Here is an 18,222-nt window from a genome sequence, read left to right on the forward strand (position 1 = left end):
ATTAAAGGCTGAGCACCAGTGTGAGATTGTGATGCAGTGATAAAATTGATTTATTCTTAATTAAATATCTCAATTCGAATTTTAAATATGAAATAAAAAAATTTGAAAGCCTCACCCCGAATAATTCTACTGCACAATTCTAATTTAATTGGAGCTCCACTAGCCTTAGGACACCGAGTGGAAAAAAAAAAAGGCTGAGCAGAATGTTTTATATAGCAAAATGCAAATTACTCTGTTTCTTAATTGTGGGGGTTTCTGTTCTTGCAAATGTGAACTTTTTGGCCTCAGTTTTTACATACAATTCTGAGGAGAAAAAATGGATCTTTTTAAGTAAAGAAATCTCTCTTTGAACCCCAAGTTTTGAAATTTTTCTGGGAATTTTATGAGTTTCTGAAATGTGGAGTTGGCCTCAGACCTCAGTGTTTTAAAGTTTGTTTTTTTATCTTAAGAAGAAAAGGGGTTCTGTATTTTTCTCTTCTGGGTAAAGCATTCTTGAAATTCTTAATCCCTTATCATTTGTATTTGCTTCCTGTTAATAATATTTAATACTATGTCAAATGTGACACTTATTTTTCTGTTCTTTTTACCAGAAATTATCATGTGGATTGATGCTGCTGAAGTAAGTGAGACACCTCCATCTCATCATGCTATTAAGGTATATAATACTAAGCTCCTCCTCTCTTTCTCTTTGTGCTTTAGTACCTTATTTGCATCCCTAGGGAGTGAGAAATTGAGAAAAAAATTGAGAGTTATGAAAGGTCTTACTCTAATAGTCCTAGTTAGAATGGTACATTGGGTGTGTCCTAGTGTATTTAATGAATTGGGTTGAGAATCGTGATTTTTCTGCTGATTTCTTTCTAATGAACTAATGTTACTCCTTTCCTTCCAATTTATGTGATGTTGTTTGACTTGACTCAAAGTTTAAGAAAAAAAAAATACCTATGAAACTTGTGGTCTAAAACAAGTCAGAAGTATTTGTGAGTCTATAAATTATCTCATTAAAGGTAAATGTAAGTTGTAACCTTCAAGTGGCACTAAATATTGCACGAAATTCGGTATTTCATGAACGAACCAAACACATTGTAGTGGATTGTCAGTATGTCCGAAATGACCTGCTAGCCGATCGTATATCTTTGAGCTATGTTCCCATGAATGATTAGTTGGCTGATATTCTTACAAAGGCATTGCGAAGGTCACAATATGAACATCTACTTAGCAAATTGAGCATTTGGGATCCTCATGAGAAGGGATTATTGTAATCCTATTCGGACAAGTAAGTCGAGCCCAGGCTATAAAAGGAGGTGATTATGTGAATATTGAGCAATAGAAAAGGAAGAGAAAATTTCTCCCATAAGTGTGTCTCTTGTTCTTCGTTTCCACATCTTTATTTTAGCACTTTCCATCGCTCCAAATCTTGGTGGACAAAGTTACCCGATACGTGTGCTAGTGGGAGGTAACAAATGACCAGGGGAATTAGTCAAGTTACACACAAGCTGGTACGGATACCACAGTTATAAAAAAAATAGTAGTTAGAATGCCATGAAGGGAACTGAAAAGTTATTAAAACCAAGAGGTTCTTGCCTCTTTGGAAAATTCTGCTGGCTGGGATTTTTGTCGTTGAAACATTGTTAGTTTTCTAAATGCAATGATGTATCTGTCAATTCCTGGATATTTCCTTGTCTTTTATCCCATATTATGGTGCCGTTTGCTTTAAGCTTTAAACATATATTTCCCTTTTGTAAATTAACTCAATATCTCCTGTTGGTTGTGATGACAACAGGTGCATCATCTAATGTGCATGGAACTAATTCAGTTGGTAACTAGAGTTTCAGTATTACTTCCTGAAATTGAAGCAGCCCGTCCTGGATGCTCTTCCGGAAGAGAGGCTCTTTGCCGGTTGAACAGTGAAATTGACAAAGCCAAGACACTGCATCAGCACTGCAGTGAATCTAGTAAGCTATACTTGGTATGCTTCTGGAACAAGCTAAGCCAACTAGTTTTTTTGTTAAAGTGTTTTTGTTAAATTTACCTCCCAAATAATGGGAGATCTACCTGGTAGCTGTACTTGGTAGGCAGCCAACTCGTTTCATCTTAACTGTTTTTGTTATACATAGCTACTGTGTAATGCTACATTGACCCTATTCCTCAGAAACTTAGTCAGTTGAACTAGTACAGAATCTTCATCACTATATAAGGGGTTTTTCTTAATGCTATCTTGTTTATGTTTCCATGGAGGCCAGTAGCTTTAGGCTAGTCAAGGAAGGGACTCGATGATTGGGATGGGTCGGATTGTAAGTACATTCATAAAATCACCATCCGTACTTATAACACAATTCATCGGTTTATGCAATTAAGTGTATGCATAACAACAACAACAACATACCTAGTGAAATCCCACAAGTGGGTCTAGGGAGGGTAGAGTGTACGCAGACCTTAACATGTAATACTTCTTAGCATAATAAACGTACAATGAAGATACTCTATTATCTTCAGTCACTGAACAACGATCTGTATTGTGTTTCCAGGCATTCACAGGAGATACTATACTCTCACGATGTAAGAAATCAAGAAACTTGTTTGAGCAAAGCTTAAGCCAGGTGCAAAATATGGTTCCTGTATCTCTGGCTGCAGAGGTCAGTCAGAAAAATTCCTTTTGACTTTGAGAGGTTCATCTCTCCATATTTTCTATTCTAGTGGTCTTGATTGCATAATTCTTGAGAGGCTTCAGTTATATAAGTCTATATACAAGCCTGTGGTGCATGTTAGTAGATTTTTCAACTAAATGACAAAGTCCGTAATGCTCGTTTGGCTTCATGGAATTTAATTTCTCCATATCCATTATATTTTCTTGGAATGAAAAATATTGGTTGCAGATTTCACAACTGATAGCTGAACTAAGGGGTGTGATATTCAGCTTGGATCCATCTGAAGAGGAGGGAGGGAAGGTTATAAAGGAATTACTTCATCGGTATGTAAATACAATAGATTCAGCTGAAGAATATGTCTTCGAGGCAATTCAAGTTGCTATGTGGAAGCTTCATATCACATCTCTAAAAGCTCTTTCAATAGAAAAAAGATCCATAAATGAGATGATCGATAGAGTTGGTGAGGGTGAGACAACAAAAAGGAGGATCTTATCGATATTTCTGAAGCTCCTTAATAAGCATGGAAAATCAATTGTGATAGAGCAAAACAAATAATGGCTCTCTTTAGAAGGAAGACTCTTACCCATTTTAAAACCAATGTGAAGTGAACTCTCATTAGAGATGTCGACTTGACGATGCTGAAGTGGACATTCTGAGGATCTCTCTACCACCAGATATGTTTAAATGTTCTTTGTCTATGAGATGGCATGATTCTAGATAGGAAAATATGGAGGTCGAGAATTACGGTAGAAGATTAGTAGTCGAGTGTTATCTAGTTTCCTTTTTAGTATTGTTATTATTACTCTCTTACTACTAATTCTTCACCTGTAGTATTACCAATTGTTTCCTTTGCTTCAATTATCCTATTATTTGTCGTTGCTACTGTTTTCTTCTTCATTGTTTTCAACATGGCTTCTTCGTTACTGTATTTACTTTACATATTTGTTTTTGAGCCGAGAGTCTATTGAAATAGCCTTTCTACGTACCTTCACACGGTAGGAGCAATACTGTGTACACCCACCCTCCCCAGATGTACAGGATTGCAGGATATGAAGTGTAAAATATTCTCTACTTCCTCTAGTTTTTGTTAGTATTGAGAAGGAACACTTTACTTGTCTTTAGCATCTGCATAGTAGTCTTCCAATTCAATTTCTTTTACTAAGGAATCGTTTCGTAGAGTATATAAAAATGATAGGAGTACTAAATAAGATGTATTAGTAATGATATGATTAGTTATGCTGAGACTTGTAATGTTGGAATTGGTTATGTTTCTTATCCACTATTTGGTTTGGTGTATTAAGGGCATTTATGTATATATTAAGGAAATCCTACCAAACAAAGGATTAAATACGTAATTAATATCATGACTAATACATGCATTAGATTCTCTAATACATCCTATCAAACGAGCTCTAATAGTTTAAAACTTTGAGTTATTATAAATTCTATTGGATATCCTTATACAATTGATATATTCGCCTTTTATTTTAATCCGCCCTTAATAAAATCAGCCTTGCCTGTGTTGCCCCACTCTAAACCCGCCCCATCCTATTGCAATCTCTGATATGAAAGAAAGTTTGGAACAGTAACTTGCACAGTCAATTAAGCCTACTTGAAGATTGTAATAATAATCAGATTGATCTTAAGGTGCAATGGATCATTTGTGTGTGTGGCCCAAACATAGCTGTTTTGGGGCAGTTGTGTAAGGCCTTTACTCATTGAGAATAGGTCCCAACTTTCAAGGGCGGCTGAGACATAATTTTAGCCATAGAAGATTTGTTATACTCAATAATTTAAATTCAAATTTTAGATTTGTGTTAAATAGTAAATTTTACCTAAATCTGATAGTAATTCTTCTCAATTACATTCTATCCCTATTCTTTTAAAAATTACCTGAAATCGCTTCTTTTTGGTTACTTTCGTACGTCCTGATACATGAAGTAAGTGATGTATCGGAGAATAGGAGAGAGTAGAATTTTTGTAATTTTTTCAAATAGTAGAAAATTTAGAGAATATAGTAAAATAAATTGTGTATTTAAGTAATTTTTTCTACTCATTTAATATACATATATGTAATTTATTTAGAACTAATAAACAAAAGTATTATATTTTAGAATTTTAAATTTTAAATTTTGATTTCGTCTCTGCCAACTTTATGAGATTCATACCCCTATTTTTTGTAATGTAATTTCCAGATGAACATAAGAAGAGTGAGTTTATTTCTTGGGGCCTTAGTTTTAATTTTCTGAAACTTTGGCTACTGATTTGTAGGACACCCAAGTATGGTTGTCCTTCTATTGCTCTCAACTTTTTTGTTGGTGTCCACTCATATATTAGATAGAAATAATTATGTAGTGCCTAATTATTTACTCTTTGAGAATTTAACACGAACATATATTAGAGAAGGATTTAAAATTTAAATTTAATCTATTAAAATTTTAAGTTTTATCATTGAATCAATTAGATGGATATAAAATTATGAATTCAAAATTTAATGTTTATTAAAATTTTGCTAATTCTTTACATTTATTTATACTCCATGATGAAATTATTTGATGCAATTGAACCTAATAAATTTTGCTAATTCTCTACATATATTTATACTTATATATTCATCACTTAACAAACATTAGGTGCTACACATTTTCACTTTTGATTTTAAATTATTAGATCTGAAGTAAAGAACGACCGTGAAGTAATGTTTATGGTAAGAGTTCCTTACATGTAAATATTACTTAGCGCTCGTTCTTTACATTAACTCGAACAATTTAAAAATCAAAAGTGAAAATACGTAGCACTTAACGATCGGTAAGCGATAAATATATATATGAGTGTGATATATATAATTTTTGTCTTTATTTATTGATTTAGTATTATTTCCATATAAAAGGGCAACGTGATGCATGAAGCATTCTGAATTTAGGTAAGGTCAGGAGAAGGATCATACTTCAAAGAGGTGTGATGTAGGCAATCTATTTGGATGCATGCATCAGTGGTTGATTTCACACGGCTCAAACTCATGATTTATAGGTCAGTCGAAGATAATTTTACCGTTGCTTCAGCCTTCAAGATTTTCCTTTTTGTCTTTCCCATATACACTTAATAATTATTTCTTCCATCTTAATTTATATGATATCTTTCAAATTTTGATATTCAAAGTTTGTAATGGTAAGCTATTCCCAAGCTTTTCCACCTATTCAACTTACTTCCTCCAAAAGCATAAAAAGGTTTTACTTCCTTTTCCCCAAGGGACACACTAACTAACTAGTACTTAAGATTTATTGTTTTTAGTCCATTTTTGGAAAGAAAACATATCATATTCATTGTCTTTGTTCTAAATTTTGGCTTCCCAACAAGAAAGAGAGAAAAAATATCATCATTGATAATAATAAGATTTGGAAACATTGCATCTTTCATCATTCATATCTCATCAGAATTATTTCAATTACCCCCCAAAAAAAGTGTATTCCTTTTTTCTTCTTTTGGACCTTTTCCACACACCAAATCTTTAAACAAGAATACTACTCTTAAGTGGATAATGTTCATGGATGAATCCAATTGGTTGACTTGCTTGGAGACTTATTCTTTATCCCTTCACAAATCATACTATTAGAATTGAGGGGATATAGAAGTCTAGATTTTCTCCACTAATCAAAGAAACATGATGCCATAGAGTTATTTGAATTTCGGGAGGATTTAAGATTTAAAGTTTATAAGGTTTTATAATAAATTTAAATTAACGTATAATATTAATTGAGACAAAATATCCATTGCGGAAAATTCTCTAGTGTTGTCTCCTTCTGTAGAAGTCCGAGCATTGTCTTTGTCCATGTGGTTGATCATCCTCTTGAACCAGCTACTGATCATTAATATTACATTTGTAACCTATTAACCAAAAGTTACTTTTACTTTTTATGTTCTAAATAGCTTTAAGAATATTGTAAATATGTTAGACATGAAAAAATCTTTGTTTACCAAATATGTCAACTACCACTAACCTATTTAGCCAAGTTTCAAAGACCAAAACTATTTAGCTTCTTAAATCATTTATTTTAAGAAATAAAGGTGTTTAACTAAGCTTTTCATGGAAAAAAATAAGTACTTTAAATAGCATAGAAGCTGGATAAGTATAATTTCACCAAAAAGTAAATAATTTGTTTTTTTAGGATAAGATTACCCGTATCAAAAATCATATATGTATTGCAAATTATAATTAGTATATAATTCCTTTTGTCGTAATTTGACACTTAAAAATGAATTTTTGAAAGTATTTTTCCAGACACAAACTGCAATGAAATCGCTTCAAAAATACTTTTGATAAGAAATACTTCTCAAAATAAGCTGATTTCGACACCTTGACCAAGCATACATACTACAGTACTTATTAAGCTATTATCAAGTTCAATGTACACTTAAATCCAAACGCATAATTACTCATTAGTAAAAACAATGTTAATACTCACAAATATTTTTAATAATTATTACATTATCTACCACTTTTAATCAATTAATCTGAATGTATTATTACTGCTATAAATTGAGATTTTTTCTGTCGCGAATCGATAAGAAAATTGTGTTATAAAATATGATTTTTTTAACTTCATTTCCATCGAACTGATTCACTAGGAAAACTCATGGTGGTAAACAAATTCTCATTAAAATACTAGAAAGTTTTAAAATTTTTCCATATGAAAATATTTTTCTTTTTTCTTTTCTCACTGATTCAATATATATATATATATATATATATATATATATATATATATATATATATATATATATGCACGCGCTCTGTGTGTGATGTGTGTGAAAATAAGCATATGAAGGTGATCTAATTATTTATAATCTCTTGGTTGGTGTGATGATTAATTAGGTAAAGAGGGTGGAGCCATGATGAGCTAAAAAAAGGTGGGGGTGGGTGGGTTGATGGGTGGGGGACACACCCATATGAAGGTGATGAAGATCCATTCAACTAATGTGCTTTTAACCTTAGCCATATTGTCTATGGTTTCTTATTCTCAATCATTCTGAAGTTGGTTTATCCTATTAGTGCTTGTTTTGTTGGTAGACAACAAATTATAATTTTGAAATAAATTATTTTATAAGAAAAGGGCTAATAATATATTTCAAGTTTGTACTTTAGAGTTGATGTGTTATTCATTAAAAAAGTGACGCGAATATATATTTATCATCCATCAAATATAGCATATTTATCTTCGCCATCTAACAAATAGAGTATATTTACCATGTTCTTTAACAACCTCATATTTATTAAATTAAAATTAATTTTTTAATTTCAAAAGTGTCTCATGGCTATAAAAAAAAATTATTTCACGCTCTTTTTAAAGTTGGCTTGAGTATGGCTAAAAAATGGTGAAGTAATTTTTAAAAGTCGCATGGCATTTTTGAAATTAAAATCAATTTTTGTTTAATTCAGTAAATATGAGTTTGTTAACGAAAAGGAAAAATATGCTTTATTTGTTAGAGAACGAAAGTATATGATCCACTTTATTAATGAGAGAATATATTAATTTTAAATTACAAAATTAAAGAGTATATTTTCCCTTTTTTGAAACTAGTAATTTCAAATTATTTGTACTAAAATTGTAATATTTTTTTTGTACTATATTCTATACTGAATAATAATCTATATATTATTCTTTTCATTTTAATTTGTTTGTCTTAAACAAATTAAATTTTACTGCTTTCTTCATTTAAAAAAGAATGACTTATATTCCTTTTTAATTTGTTTCAAAAAGAATTATTTTTTTCGGCAAAACTTTAATTTTAATTTTTCACGTGACATATTTAAAATCATAAGATTAAAGAATATTTTGGTATATTTGATATAACTTTAACTTAGGACCACAATTTTTTTTAAAAAAATTATCTTTTTTAAACTCCGTATCAAATCAAATTAACTCTTTTTTTTAAACGGACGACGTTTTATTATGTAAAATCTTACTGGAGTATTTTTATTGCCTTTTTTTTTTGGCTAATCTCATTGCTGTTGTCCATTTATGATTTTCCATTCTAGCAGTACTTGTTACGAGTTGTCTTAGTCATCAAACGGGAACTGTTTGGCTAAGTTTGTCTCTAGCTGCCTTTCACTTTGTCTTTTTTTTTTTTTTTTTTTTATAAGTATGTAAACTTTTTCGTTTTAAAATTTCGACCGGTCAAAATTCACATTGAGAATTTTCATTAAGGATAAAGTGTATCCTATCAAAGACGATTTCGTAATCAAAATTTGAATTTGAAAATTCTATTTAAAAATAAAAAAGTACTTATCGTCCTCCGATAATTTTTGGTGATAAAGTCACATTGTTAGTGATATGGTTATTTTGAATTATGAGAATATTCTCTCTTACACATACATACATAACATTGCATGTGAATATTAGAGTCCTTTCAATTTTTGTTTACTCTGTGATGGTGACAATCTGCTGTAAGGACGCCAAGCATTGCTCTCTCATTTCTTATTCTTGCAGAGACAAAATGAAAGTAATCCCTATATAGAGTCGTGATAAGAAGGTGTTACATCAAAACTTAAAAATTAATTTTACAAAGTCATGATTTGATCATCTTTGTTGTATGTGGTAAAGTGTTGGCAAAAATTCTTACGTTCAAAAGATGAAAGTTATGAAAATGAAGATGTTTGTGCAAGCTTACTAGGAGAGATAAGATTAGAAATTATGGTATCTGGATCAAAGGTAGGGGTGGCTTTGATGGGAGACAAGATGCAGAAAACGAAACTGAGATTGCTTGGACATGTGAAGAAGAGATGCACGGATGTCTCAATGAAGCTACTCTTGTACTTTCTTGTTTTTCGATTTCTAGTACTATATGTTATTTCTTGTACATCGATTATAGTATTATTTGGGTGTAGATATTTTTTTTTCCAAATGATTTATCATGCTATCTTTAGTATCTTGGCATGATTCTATCACTTTTATTACCCCCAACCCCACCCCACCCCACCCGCCGACCCAAGCTATTTTATTTTGTTTTTCGTTGAGTCGAGGGTCTATCAGAAACAACCTCTTTATCTCCCAAAGTTAAAATAAAATTTGCATATGCAAATTTCACATAGATTCATGATTTGAAATTTATTAGAGAGGCAATCCTTTGTTAACCGCAAAAATTTGCCTTTTCTATTGATTTATGCGAATTGGATCACGCATAATTTGAATCTCCTGAATCTTGCTCTCTCAGCTTTTTTGCCTCCACCTTCCATACAACCTATTTATGCTAATGGGTTCGCAAATTATTACAAATACATTTTTAGTGAATCCACAACACATATATAAGAATAATAAGATTATGTTCAAATTAGAATTCTATCGAACTCTTACTATATATTTTTCCCGTATATCTTTACTTGTCCAATATATTAAAAATAGATGTTCAACAATATTTATTCATTTTGAAAAATAAATGAATTATTTATCTATTTGTGTCAATTGTACCCTTACTATTAGATACTATTCAATATCTAATATATTTTTCAAAGCATTAAATTTGATATATTCAAAAGTTAATGTAGTAATATTATCCCTATCATTTATTATTTCTTAAGATATGTGCTAAATCAATATTGAACAACTATTATTAGATAGACGAGTATTTTGCATTATGCCTTGAAACTATTTGAATTTTATTAAATCCTTGATATATATTTTACATTATCTCTCCTGATTATCATGTAAACTTGAACAGACATATTTGTTATTTAACTACACATTTCTTTTAACTATAACTATATAGTATCATCATATAATGTGATTTCATGCAAAGATGATTTGTATCACAATTTTATTTTTCCAACTATAGGAGGATGCATTGAACTATTGAAGACGATATAATGGGCATAGACACACTACCTAACTAACTTCAATTTATACAATAAGTGCAACATTTGATTGTCATAATAACAATAATATGATTATATTATATTATATAATAATAATGGCTTTTGAACTAAGTGAGGAGTTGGATGTCCACTCGTTAAACCCTACCATTCCTTATCAGCATATTCTTGATTTGCTTCGATTTGCGGGCCATTCCCCCCTGCCGGGCGGCCCCCCATCTTCCCCTCCATCAGTCCCTCTTCCTTTCTTTGAACGACATTTGATTTGATACACTATTTAAAAAAAAATTAAGATTTTTGAAATTTATAATTTAAAATATTTTTTACATATTTTATAATTATAAATTATTTTATTAATGATAAAAAAATTAAAGTGAAATTATTTTTAATTATAGTAAGATAATATTTTTTTGGAAAATACGAAAAAGGAAAATGGTGTCACATAAAATGAGACAAAGAGAGTATATAATTATTTTATTAAATTGTAATAAATATTATTTTATATGTATTACTCTTTATTTGACACTTGTTTTTATTATTATTTTGTTTTAGAAAAATGACAATTTTTTTATGGCTTCTTTTAAATTGATCAAATTAGCTTATAAGCATTTAGCAAATTTAAAGTGTTTTAAGTTAAAAATTAATTAAAAATCATAAGTTGATCTTCCCAATGTATTAGTTTTCAGCTTATAATTTGATGTTTTTTATGTGACCGAGATTTTTATATTTTTTCTAATTATCAGAATATTGTTTTCAAAAAAAAAACTCTTTATTCCATATATGTCGTTCATCCTTTTTCTTATAAATATATTTTTAAATTTATATATATATATATATATATATATATATATATATATATATATAATAGCTTATTAATAAAAAAAAATTACCAAACACATCAAGTATTTAATATCAATTTGAGTACTTTTATTTAAATATTTAACTACTTTATAAAATTAATTTCTGCTTTTAAAAATATTTATCAGCATTTTATAATCAGCTTATCCGATTAGGCTCTAAGTTTCAAATGTATTTCTTTTTTTAAATTCACACAGTTAAACTGCATTACGTAATTAGAAATGAATCAGAGAGACTACACTAGATCCGATAATATCAAATTAGATGGAACCCAAATTTTAATTATGAATCCGCTTATGCTTTTTATCTATATCCAAATAGTAGCTTTTAATTTGATCTATATAAATCTCCACTCAATCTTTTCAACTTCCACTGATTAGCAGTACAGTACCATAAACTCAGATTTCCACTCATACAATGCAAAATTCCCCGCTAGACAAAAATATCATTTCCAACATTGTAAAAAATGAGCATTCTTGAAAGACAAAGAGTCATGTTTGAACGTTTGTACCAATGCCAACAACAGCAAATTTCTAATTCTTTGCCAAATCAAAATCTTGTTCAATTCAACAGTTTGATAAGTGAACATACAATGGAATTCAGTCAATTTCAGAATTTTCCCATCAAGATTGACACACAAATGGATTTTGGAAGAGAAAAGAGGAATTGGACGAATAAGAAGAGAAAATCAGAGGTTTGTAAGTGGTGTTTTCTATTTTTATTCCAATAGTGATTGTGTCTGAGCTCGTGCACCTCCTCCTTTAAAAGAAATAAAATGGAATAGGAAATTACATGGTGAAGAATCGAACATTCATGTGAAAGTTCAGATAGTCAATTAATTAAGTTATTAAGACTCCCAATTTGCGCACACTTATTTCTTGCATCTAAATTTATGTGACATGTTTAATTGAATGCAGAATTTACAAAAGAAAAATAGAGGTTTGAAACTCATGATCTAAAATAAATAGCTATAAATCATAATATTCATTTTGGGACTGACAAAAAAAAAAGAAACAATAACATAAATTAGATTAAAAGGAGTAATATTTACCTACCAACAACATATGTATCTGATTTACCTCCAAACAACATGTATCAAATTGTCACTTGACTAATAGTTATCATCATCACTTTTTTTGGTTGAAGTAAAATTGAAATGAAAAAAAAAATTGTGACAATTGAGGGACCATATTAGAAATCAACTCAAATTTAAGCAGATGAAAAGAATCACCTGACCTTTTTTTGCCTTAGCAATTTGAACCTTGATTTCCTATGTTATTTGTTCTTTGAGTATAATTCAGTTGAATCTGAACATTGATAAGCTCATTTTGCAGTTTAATGAACATGATGATGAATGTAAAGGAAAAAAGCATGAAGGAGAAGCAGGGGAAGTGAAGTCAAAGATGATAGTGAAAAGGGAAAAAGGGAAGAATTCAAAAGAGAATTTAGAGGTTAAACAAACTGATTTTATTCATGTTAGGGCACGTCGTGGCCAAGCTACTGATAGCCACAGCTTAGCAGAGAGAGTAAGTCTCTTACTACTATTATTTCTATATTTTTACATCATCAATGTAACTTAAGTTGTTGTAGATTACGAGTTCGAGCCGTGAAATCAGTTACTGGTACTTCCTTAGAATAGTCTGCTTATGTTACACTCTTTTGAGGTGCAATTCTTCCACGAATCTTGAGTGAACTTGAAATGCTTCATCCATCAAGCTGCCCTTTTTTAGTGTGTGTTAGGTTGTTGTAGTTGTGGCTACCTATGGATTTATGTTTTAAATTGTTATAGAAGGAACCTTGAAACAACGGTCAGCGGTAAAATTATCTCCTTGTGAGTCAATTGGTTCAAGCCGTGAAATCAGCTGCTGATATTTGTGTTAGAATAGACTCCCTACATTACAACGCTTTGGTGTGTTACCCCACCCCGAAGTCTAGGTGAACGTCAGATGCTTCATCCACCGAGCTAACCTATTGTAGTGATGGCTATCAATGAAATTTATATCGTATCGCCTACCTTTAGGATCGTGTGACCTAAATAATACGGGTTCAAACTATGAAAATCAACTTCTGATGCTTGCGTCAGAGTAGGTTACCAATATTATATCACTCTGTGCGTGAGGCCTTTCCCCAAACCCTCAATGAACGTGAGATATTTCGTGCATCGAACTGCCCTTTTTATACGCCTACCCTAGCTAATTCGGAATGCAACATGTTGATTTATTGATTTATCAATCAATTTTTGCAGGCAAGAAGGGAGAAAATAAGCAAGAAGATGAAATGTTTACAAGATTTAGTTCCAGGTTGTAACAAAGTGATAGGTAAAGCAGGGATGCTTGATGAAATCATCAATTATGTTCAATCTCTTCAGAAACAAGTGGAGTTCCTTTCCATCAAACTTGCTACTTCAAATTTGAACACAGATAATTTTTTTGCCAAGGAGTTGTTTCCTAATCCATCATGTTTACAAAACAACCTTGTACAACAACAAGAAGAAGGAAACAGTATTGGTGTTACACAAATGTTGCCACAAAGAAGAGAAAATTGTTTGATGTCTTTCCCAGAAGCTTTTCTTGATTCTTCAAATGTTCTGGTAATTTCTTTGATCCTTTTCTCTGTGTTTGAAACATAACATAAGTTTGTTGAAGGAAATGTCCCACGTCGGATCAGGACAAATATCAGGACTCCTTATTGACTTAGACAATCATTTTTCCTTTGAGATAGCTTTTGGGGTTCTATTAGGCCGAAGATTCATTATTTTTAGGTGATATCAGAATCAAATCCATTGAATTGATGTGTGTGTAGGAGGGGGGAGGGGGTGTGTGAATATACACCCAGTCCATGATTATGCATGCTCTAGTCCAGTAAGTGTATGGGCGTGTTGAAAGAAATGTCTCACATTGGACTAGGGTGAGATCTCGGGACCCCCTTTATTGCTTGAGCAATCTTCCTATTTTTTAGCTAGCTTATGGGGCTAAGTTAAAATTAAAATTCATTTTTTTATAGTGTTGTTTCTCAGATGAGATAGTCGCACACAATTTGACATGATTTCAGATACAGCCAACTAAAAAGCGAAAAATATTTCCACATGTTTGGCCTAATGAAAAATCAGGCCAGCACATAAGGGTGACGTGTGAAGACACAATATAATTAAGTAATTAAAAGTGTTTTCTGTTTTAAATTTTAGCTTAAAATTTTCTCTAAGATTTGCCATATTTTCTTGTGTATCTAAAATGAAATTAATTCATTTTGCAGGCATTACAGCAGCTACCAAATTTTGAAACTGATCTACAATGCCATTTTGGCGTACGGTTTCCGTAGTAAAAGAAACCAAATTATTTATTTTAAGGTTTGTTTGGTTTGATTAGTTAAATTGATGTGAGAATTCAAAAAAAAAATCCATATTTTTTATGACATTATTTTGTTTATGATTTTTCAGGTGCAGGAATGGAAAATTGCAATTGTAGTAGATTTAGTTGCCCTGTCCACAATATTTTTGAAGTGAGCAATTAAAGTACAAATTTTCTTCATATATTCTATTACATTTATTGGGCATATAAGAATATGTTTACATGTATAGCCAATGTTGGAACAGTTTATTTGGATGTAATAACAAATTGATTTTGTTATCTTCTTTAAAGTCTTCCTCCTTGTTTATGTTGATTTAAAATGCTTTGATAAAAATATACTATCAAGTTGATTAAGAATGAGAATGTACAACTAATTAAGGATGAGGACATATAACACCATCATCTTAGGGCTATTGTTGAAGACTATAGATTTTTGTTGAATATTAATAACTAATAAGGTCTCTATTAAATACATCTGAAAAGAGGCGAATCAATGTGCCGTGTTTCCAACAAAGGGCACAAACATGCATGATAAAGAACTAATAAGGGGAAATACGCTAAGGATATAGAGTTTCTTTTCCTGATGAATTTAAAGCACCATTATTTTTTAAAGAATGTAATGTTTTTAAACCCTCTCCAATGTAAAAATAATAATAATAATAATAATAATAATAATAATAATAATAATAATAATAATAATAATAATAATAATAATAATAATAATAAAGCACTCCAAAGTTTGAAGGATTTTACAAATATAAAAATGAAATAACTTATATAACTTTGATTGGCTTTATATATATAAAACTCTAAAAGTGCTCAACCCCATTTAGGGTGCAGAAAGAAAATCGATAAAACCCCACCAAATCAATAATATGAGTCAAATTGAGAAAAACTCGATTAATGATTTAATTTGTTATTTAAAAATTCGATTATATATTGGTTAGGTTTGATTTGATTTTAATCCGATCATACACTGATACACATGTACGTGTATTGGATGCCATAAATCATAAAATAATTCATTCACAAAGTGTTTTCATTCATACCAAACACACCCTAAAAGGAGAAAAAGAAGAAGAAAATTGATTTTAATTTGGAAGTACTTATTTTTTTCGCATTAGAAGCAATGGATAATATGAATATCTATATTATCCGTTGATTTACCAATTTTTTATCCATATTAAATATGAACGGATCGAATATTTTATCTCTTTTCACCTGACTCATTTAACCGGCTCATATTCCACTCAATCCGCCCATTTACTACTCCTTCTATTACTAATTAAATTGGTAACTTGATAATAAAAGAAGTATTAGTGAATTGTCCATCCAGTAGATAGTTTGGCAAAAAAAATTGTTAATCGGTTAAATTACACAAGTAATTTTAAAAGGGCTACATACGTTTAGAGAGAGTATTATGTATGTTTGTATGTATGTATATTTGCACAAGGAGCAATCAGGTTGACTAAAATTGGTCTTGTAGAAAAGGGTGGAGGGAGAGTGTCACTTATGAATTCGATCGAGTTCAGTAGATATTGTTTAAACTGAAAGAAAAGAAGTTAAAGAAAGTTACTATGAAAAGTAAAAAAGGGAAGAAACAGTAAATGTTAGGCAGCAATTTTTTGACTAATTGTTGCCAGCCCTTTTTGACTAATTGTTGCCAACTTCTCCTTACGCGTTTTCATTACTCCTTCAGCTTACGCGGTTTCTTCTTCTTATAAATAGAGGGCATTCTGCCCTCATTTAAATCATCCTAAAATCCCAGAAAGAGAGAGTAAGAATACAAAGAGAGTTATACACCAAGATAAATATTGTAGTCTTGAGTGTCCTCTTTAGTAGTTGTTCCTTTTACAAGAGAGAAGTGTTAATTGTTGTTTTCTCCTTGTATTTGAGAGCTTTGTACTCCATATTAAAAATAGTGAGATCCTTCTACCCCGTGGTTTTTCCCTTCTATCTGTTAGAGGGGTTTCCACGTAAAATTCTCGTGTCCAATTTATTTTCATATTTATTGTCATATCAAACTTTAGTTGTGATGCTTCCTCACCCCAACAGTGGTATCAGAGCCCTCGGTTATTCTGTCTGTTTTATGCGAAGGTACTATTCGTAAATAGTAAATTTTTGTGAATAATAAAATTCAGTGAATAGTACTATTTACGTGAATAGTAAATTTCGGTGACGGTACAGTTTGTCACGATTGTTCGCAAAAAAATTCAGAAACGATCTAGAAGGGTGTGAAGCAAATAACAATGTCAAGTACAACAAAGTTTGACGTTGAGAAATTCAATGGGACTAACTTCTCATTGTGGAAAATGAAAATAAAAGCGATATTGAGAAAGGATAATTGCTTGGCTGCAATTGAAGGCAGGCCCACAGATTTTACTAATGACAACAAGTGGAATGATATAGACAGCAACGCAATTGCTGATCTACACTTGGCACTAGCTGATCAAGTGTTATCTAGTGTGGCAGAAAAGCGGACGGCGAAGGAAATATGGGATACTCTTACAGGGTTGTATGAGGCCAAGTCTTTGCATAATAAAATCTTCTTAAAAAGAAGATTGTATACTCTTCGAATGGCAGAGTCCATGTCAGTTACTGAACACATCAATACTTTGAATACTCTGTTTTCATAACTTACAACAACGAGTTGCAAAATAGAGAGAACTGAATGTGTGGAGCTTCTACTTCAAAGTCTGCCTGACTCGTATGATCAACTCATCATCAACCTGACGAACAATACAGACATTCTAGTTTTCGATGAAATTGCAGCCGTTATCTTGGAAGAAGAAAATCGACGCAAAAATAAGGAAGACAGACAAGCAAGTTCGCAGCAAGCTGAAGCTTTGATGATGGTGAGAGGAAGACCAACGGAACGTGGCCCCAGTGGGAGTCACAATCATGGCAGATCTCAATCAAGAAGTAAGAAGAATATTAAGTGTTACAACTGTGGCAAGAAAGGGCACTTCAAGAAAGATTGTCGGTTCAAAAAGAAGAGTGAACACCCTGAGCCATCAAATGCTCAAGGGAATGTTGCATGTACCTCGGATGATGGCAATATTTTATGCAGTGAGGCAATATCAAATAATGAAGACAGAAAACGTTTCGCTGATGTCTGGATCATGGACACAGGAGCAACATGGCACATGACTTCTCGGAGAGAATGGTTCCATCAATATAATCCTATATGAGGAGGGTCTATGTTCATGGGAAATGATTATGCTTTGGATGTTATTGGTATTGGGTCCATCAAAATAAAAATGTATGATGGCACGGTACGCACCATCCAGGAGGTACGACATGTAAAAGACTTGAAGAAAAATCTATTGTCTTTAGGACAACTAGATGATAATGTATGTTCATACAAGACTCATGGTGGAGTCATGAGAATATCCAAAAGAGCGTTTGTAGTGATGAAAGCAAAAAAACTTGCTGCAAACCTATATGTGCTTAAAGGTGAAACACACCAAGAAGGAGAAGCATCAACCGCGTCAGTAAGTTCATT

General features: G+C 31.5%; 2 protein-coding genes across 3 annotated transcripts; both read left to right on the forward strand.

Annotated features, from left to right (window-relative positions):
• The first annotated feature begins 211 nt into the window (after positions 1 to 211).
• Positions 212 to 3,503, forward strand: LOC129895379 (U-box domain-containing protein 5-like). Of its 2 annotated transcripts, none has more exons than XM_055971089.1 (5): positions 212 to 481; positions 591 to 655; positions 1,781 to 1,966; positions 2,526 to 2,633; positions 2,874 to 3,503. In XM_055971089.1, the coding sequence occupies exons 2-5, from the start codon at positions 599 to 601 to the stop codon at positions 3,198 to 3,200; spliced, it is 678 nt and encodes a 225-aa protein (XP_055827064.1). In that variant the 5' UTR covers positions 212 to 481; positions 591 to 598; the 3' UTR covers positions 3,201 to 3,503. The 2 variants fall into 2 exon arrangements, with proteins under 2 accessions (XP_055827064.1, XP_055827065.1); XM_055971090.1 differs by having other exon boundaries at positions 212 to 330.
• Positions 3,504 to 11,652: 8,149 nt separating this feature from the next.
• Positions 11,653 to 14,957, forward strand: LOC129896033 (transcription factor bHLH63-like). Its single transcript, XM_055971847.1, has 5 exons — positions 11,653 to 12,064; positions 12,705 to 12,896; positions 13,616 to 13,960; positions 14,623 to 14,716; positions 14,807 to 14,957. Exons 1-4 carry the CDS (start codon positions 11,837 to 11,839, stop codon positions 14,686 to 14,688), a joined length of 831 nt encoding a protein of 276 aa, XP_055827822.1. The 5' UTR covers positions 11,653 to 11,836; the 3' UTR covers positions 14,689 to 14,716; positions 14,807 to 14,957.
• The last annotated feature ends 3,265 nt before the right edge of the window (positions 14,958 to 18,222 follow it).

Source organism: Solanum dulcamara, chromosome 7 (genome assembly GCF_947179165.1).
Source record: "Solanum dulcamara chromosome 7, daSolDulc1.2, whole genome shotgun sequence".
Taxonomy (NCBI): domain Eukaryota; kingdom Viridiplantae; phylum Streptophyta; class Magnoliopsida; order Solanales; family Solanaceae; genus Solanum; species Solanum dulcamara.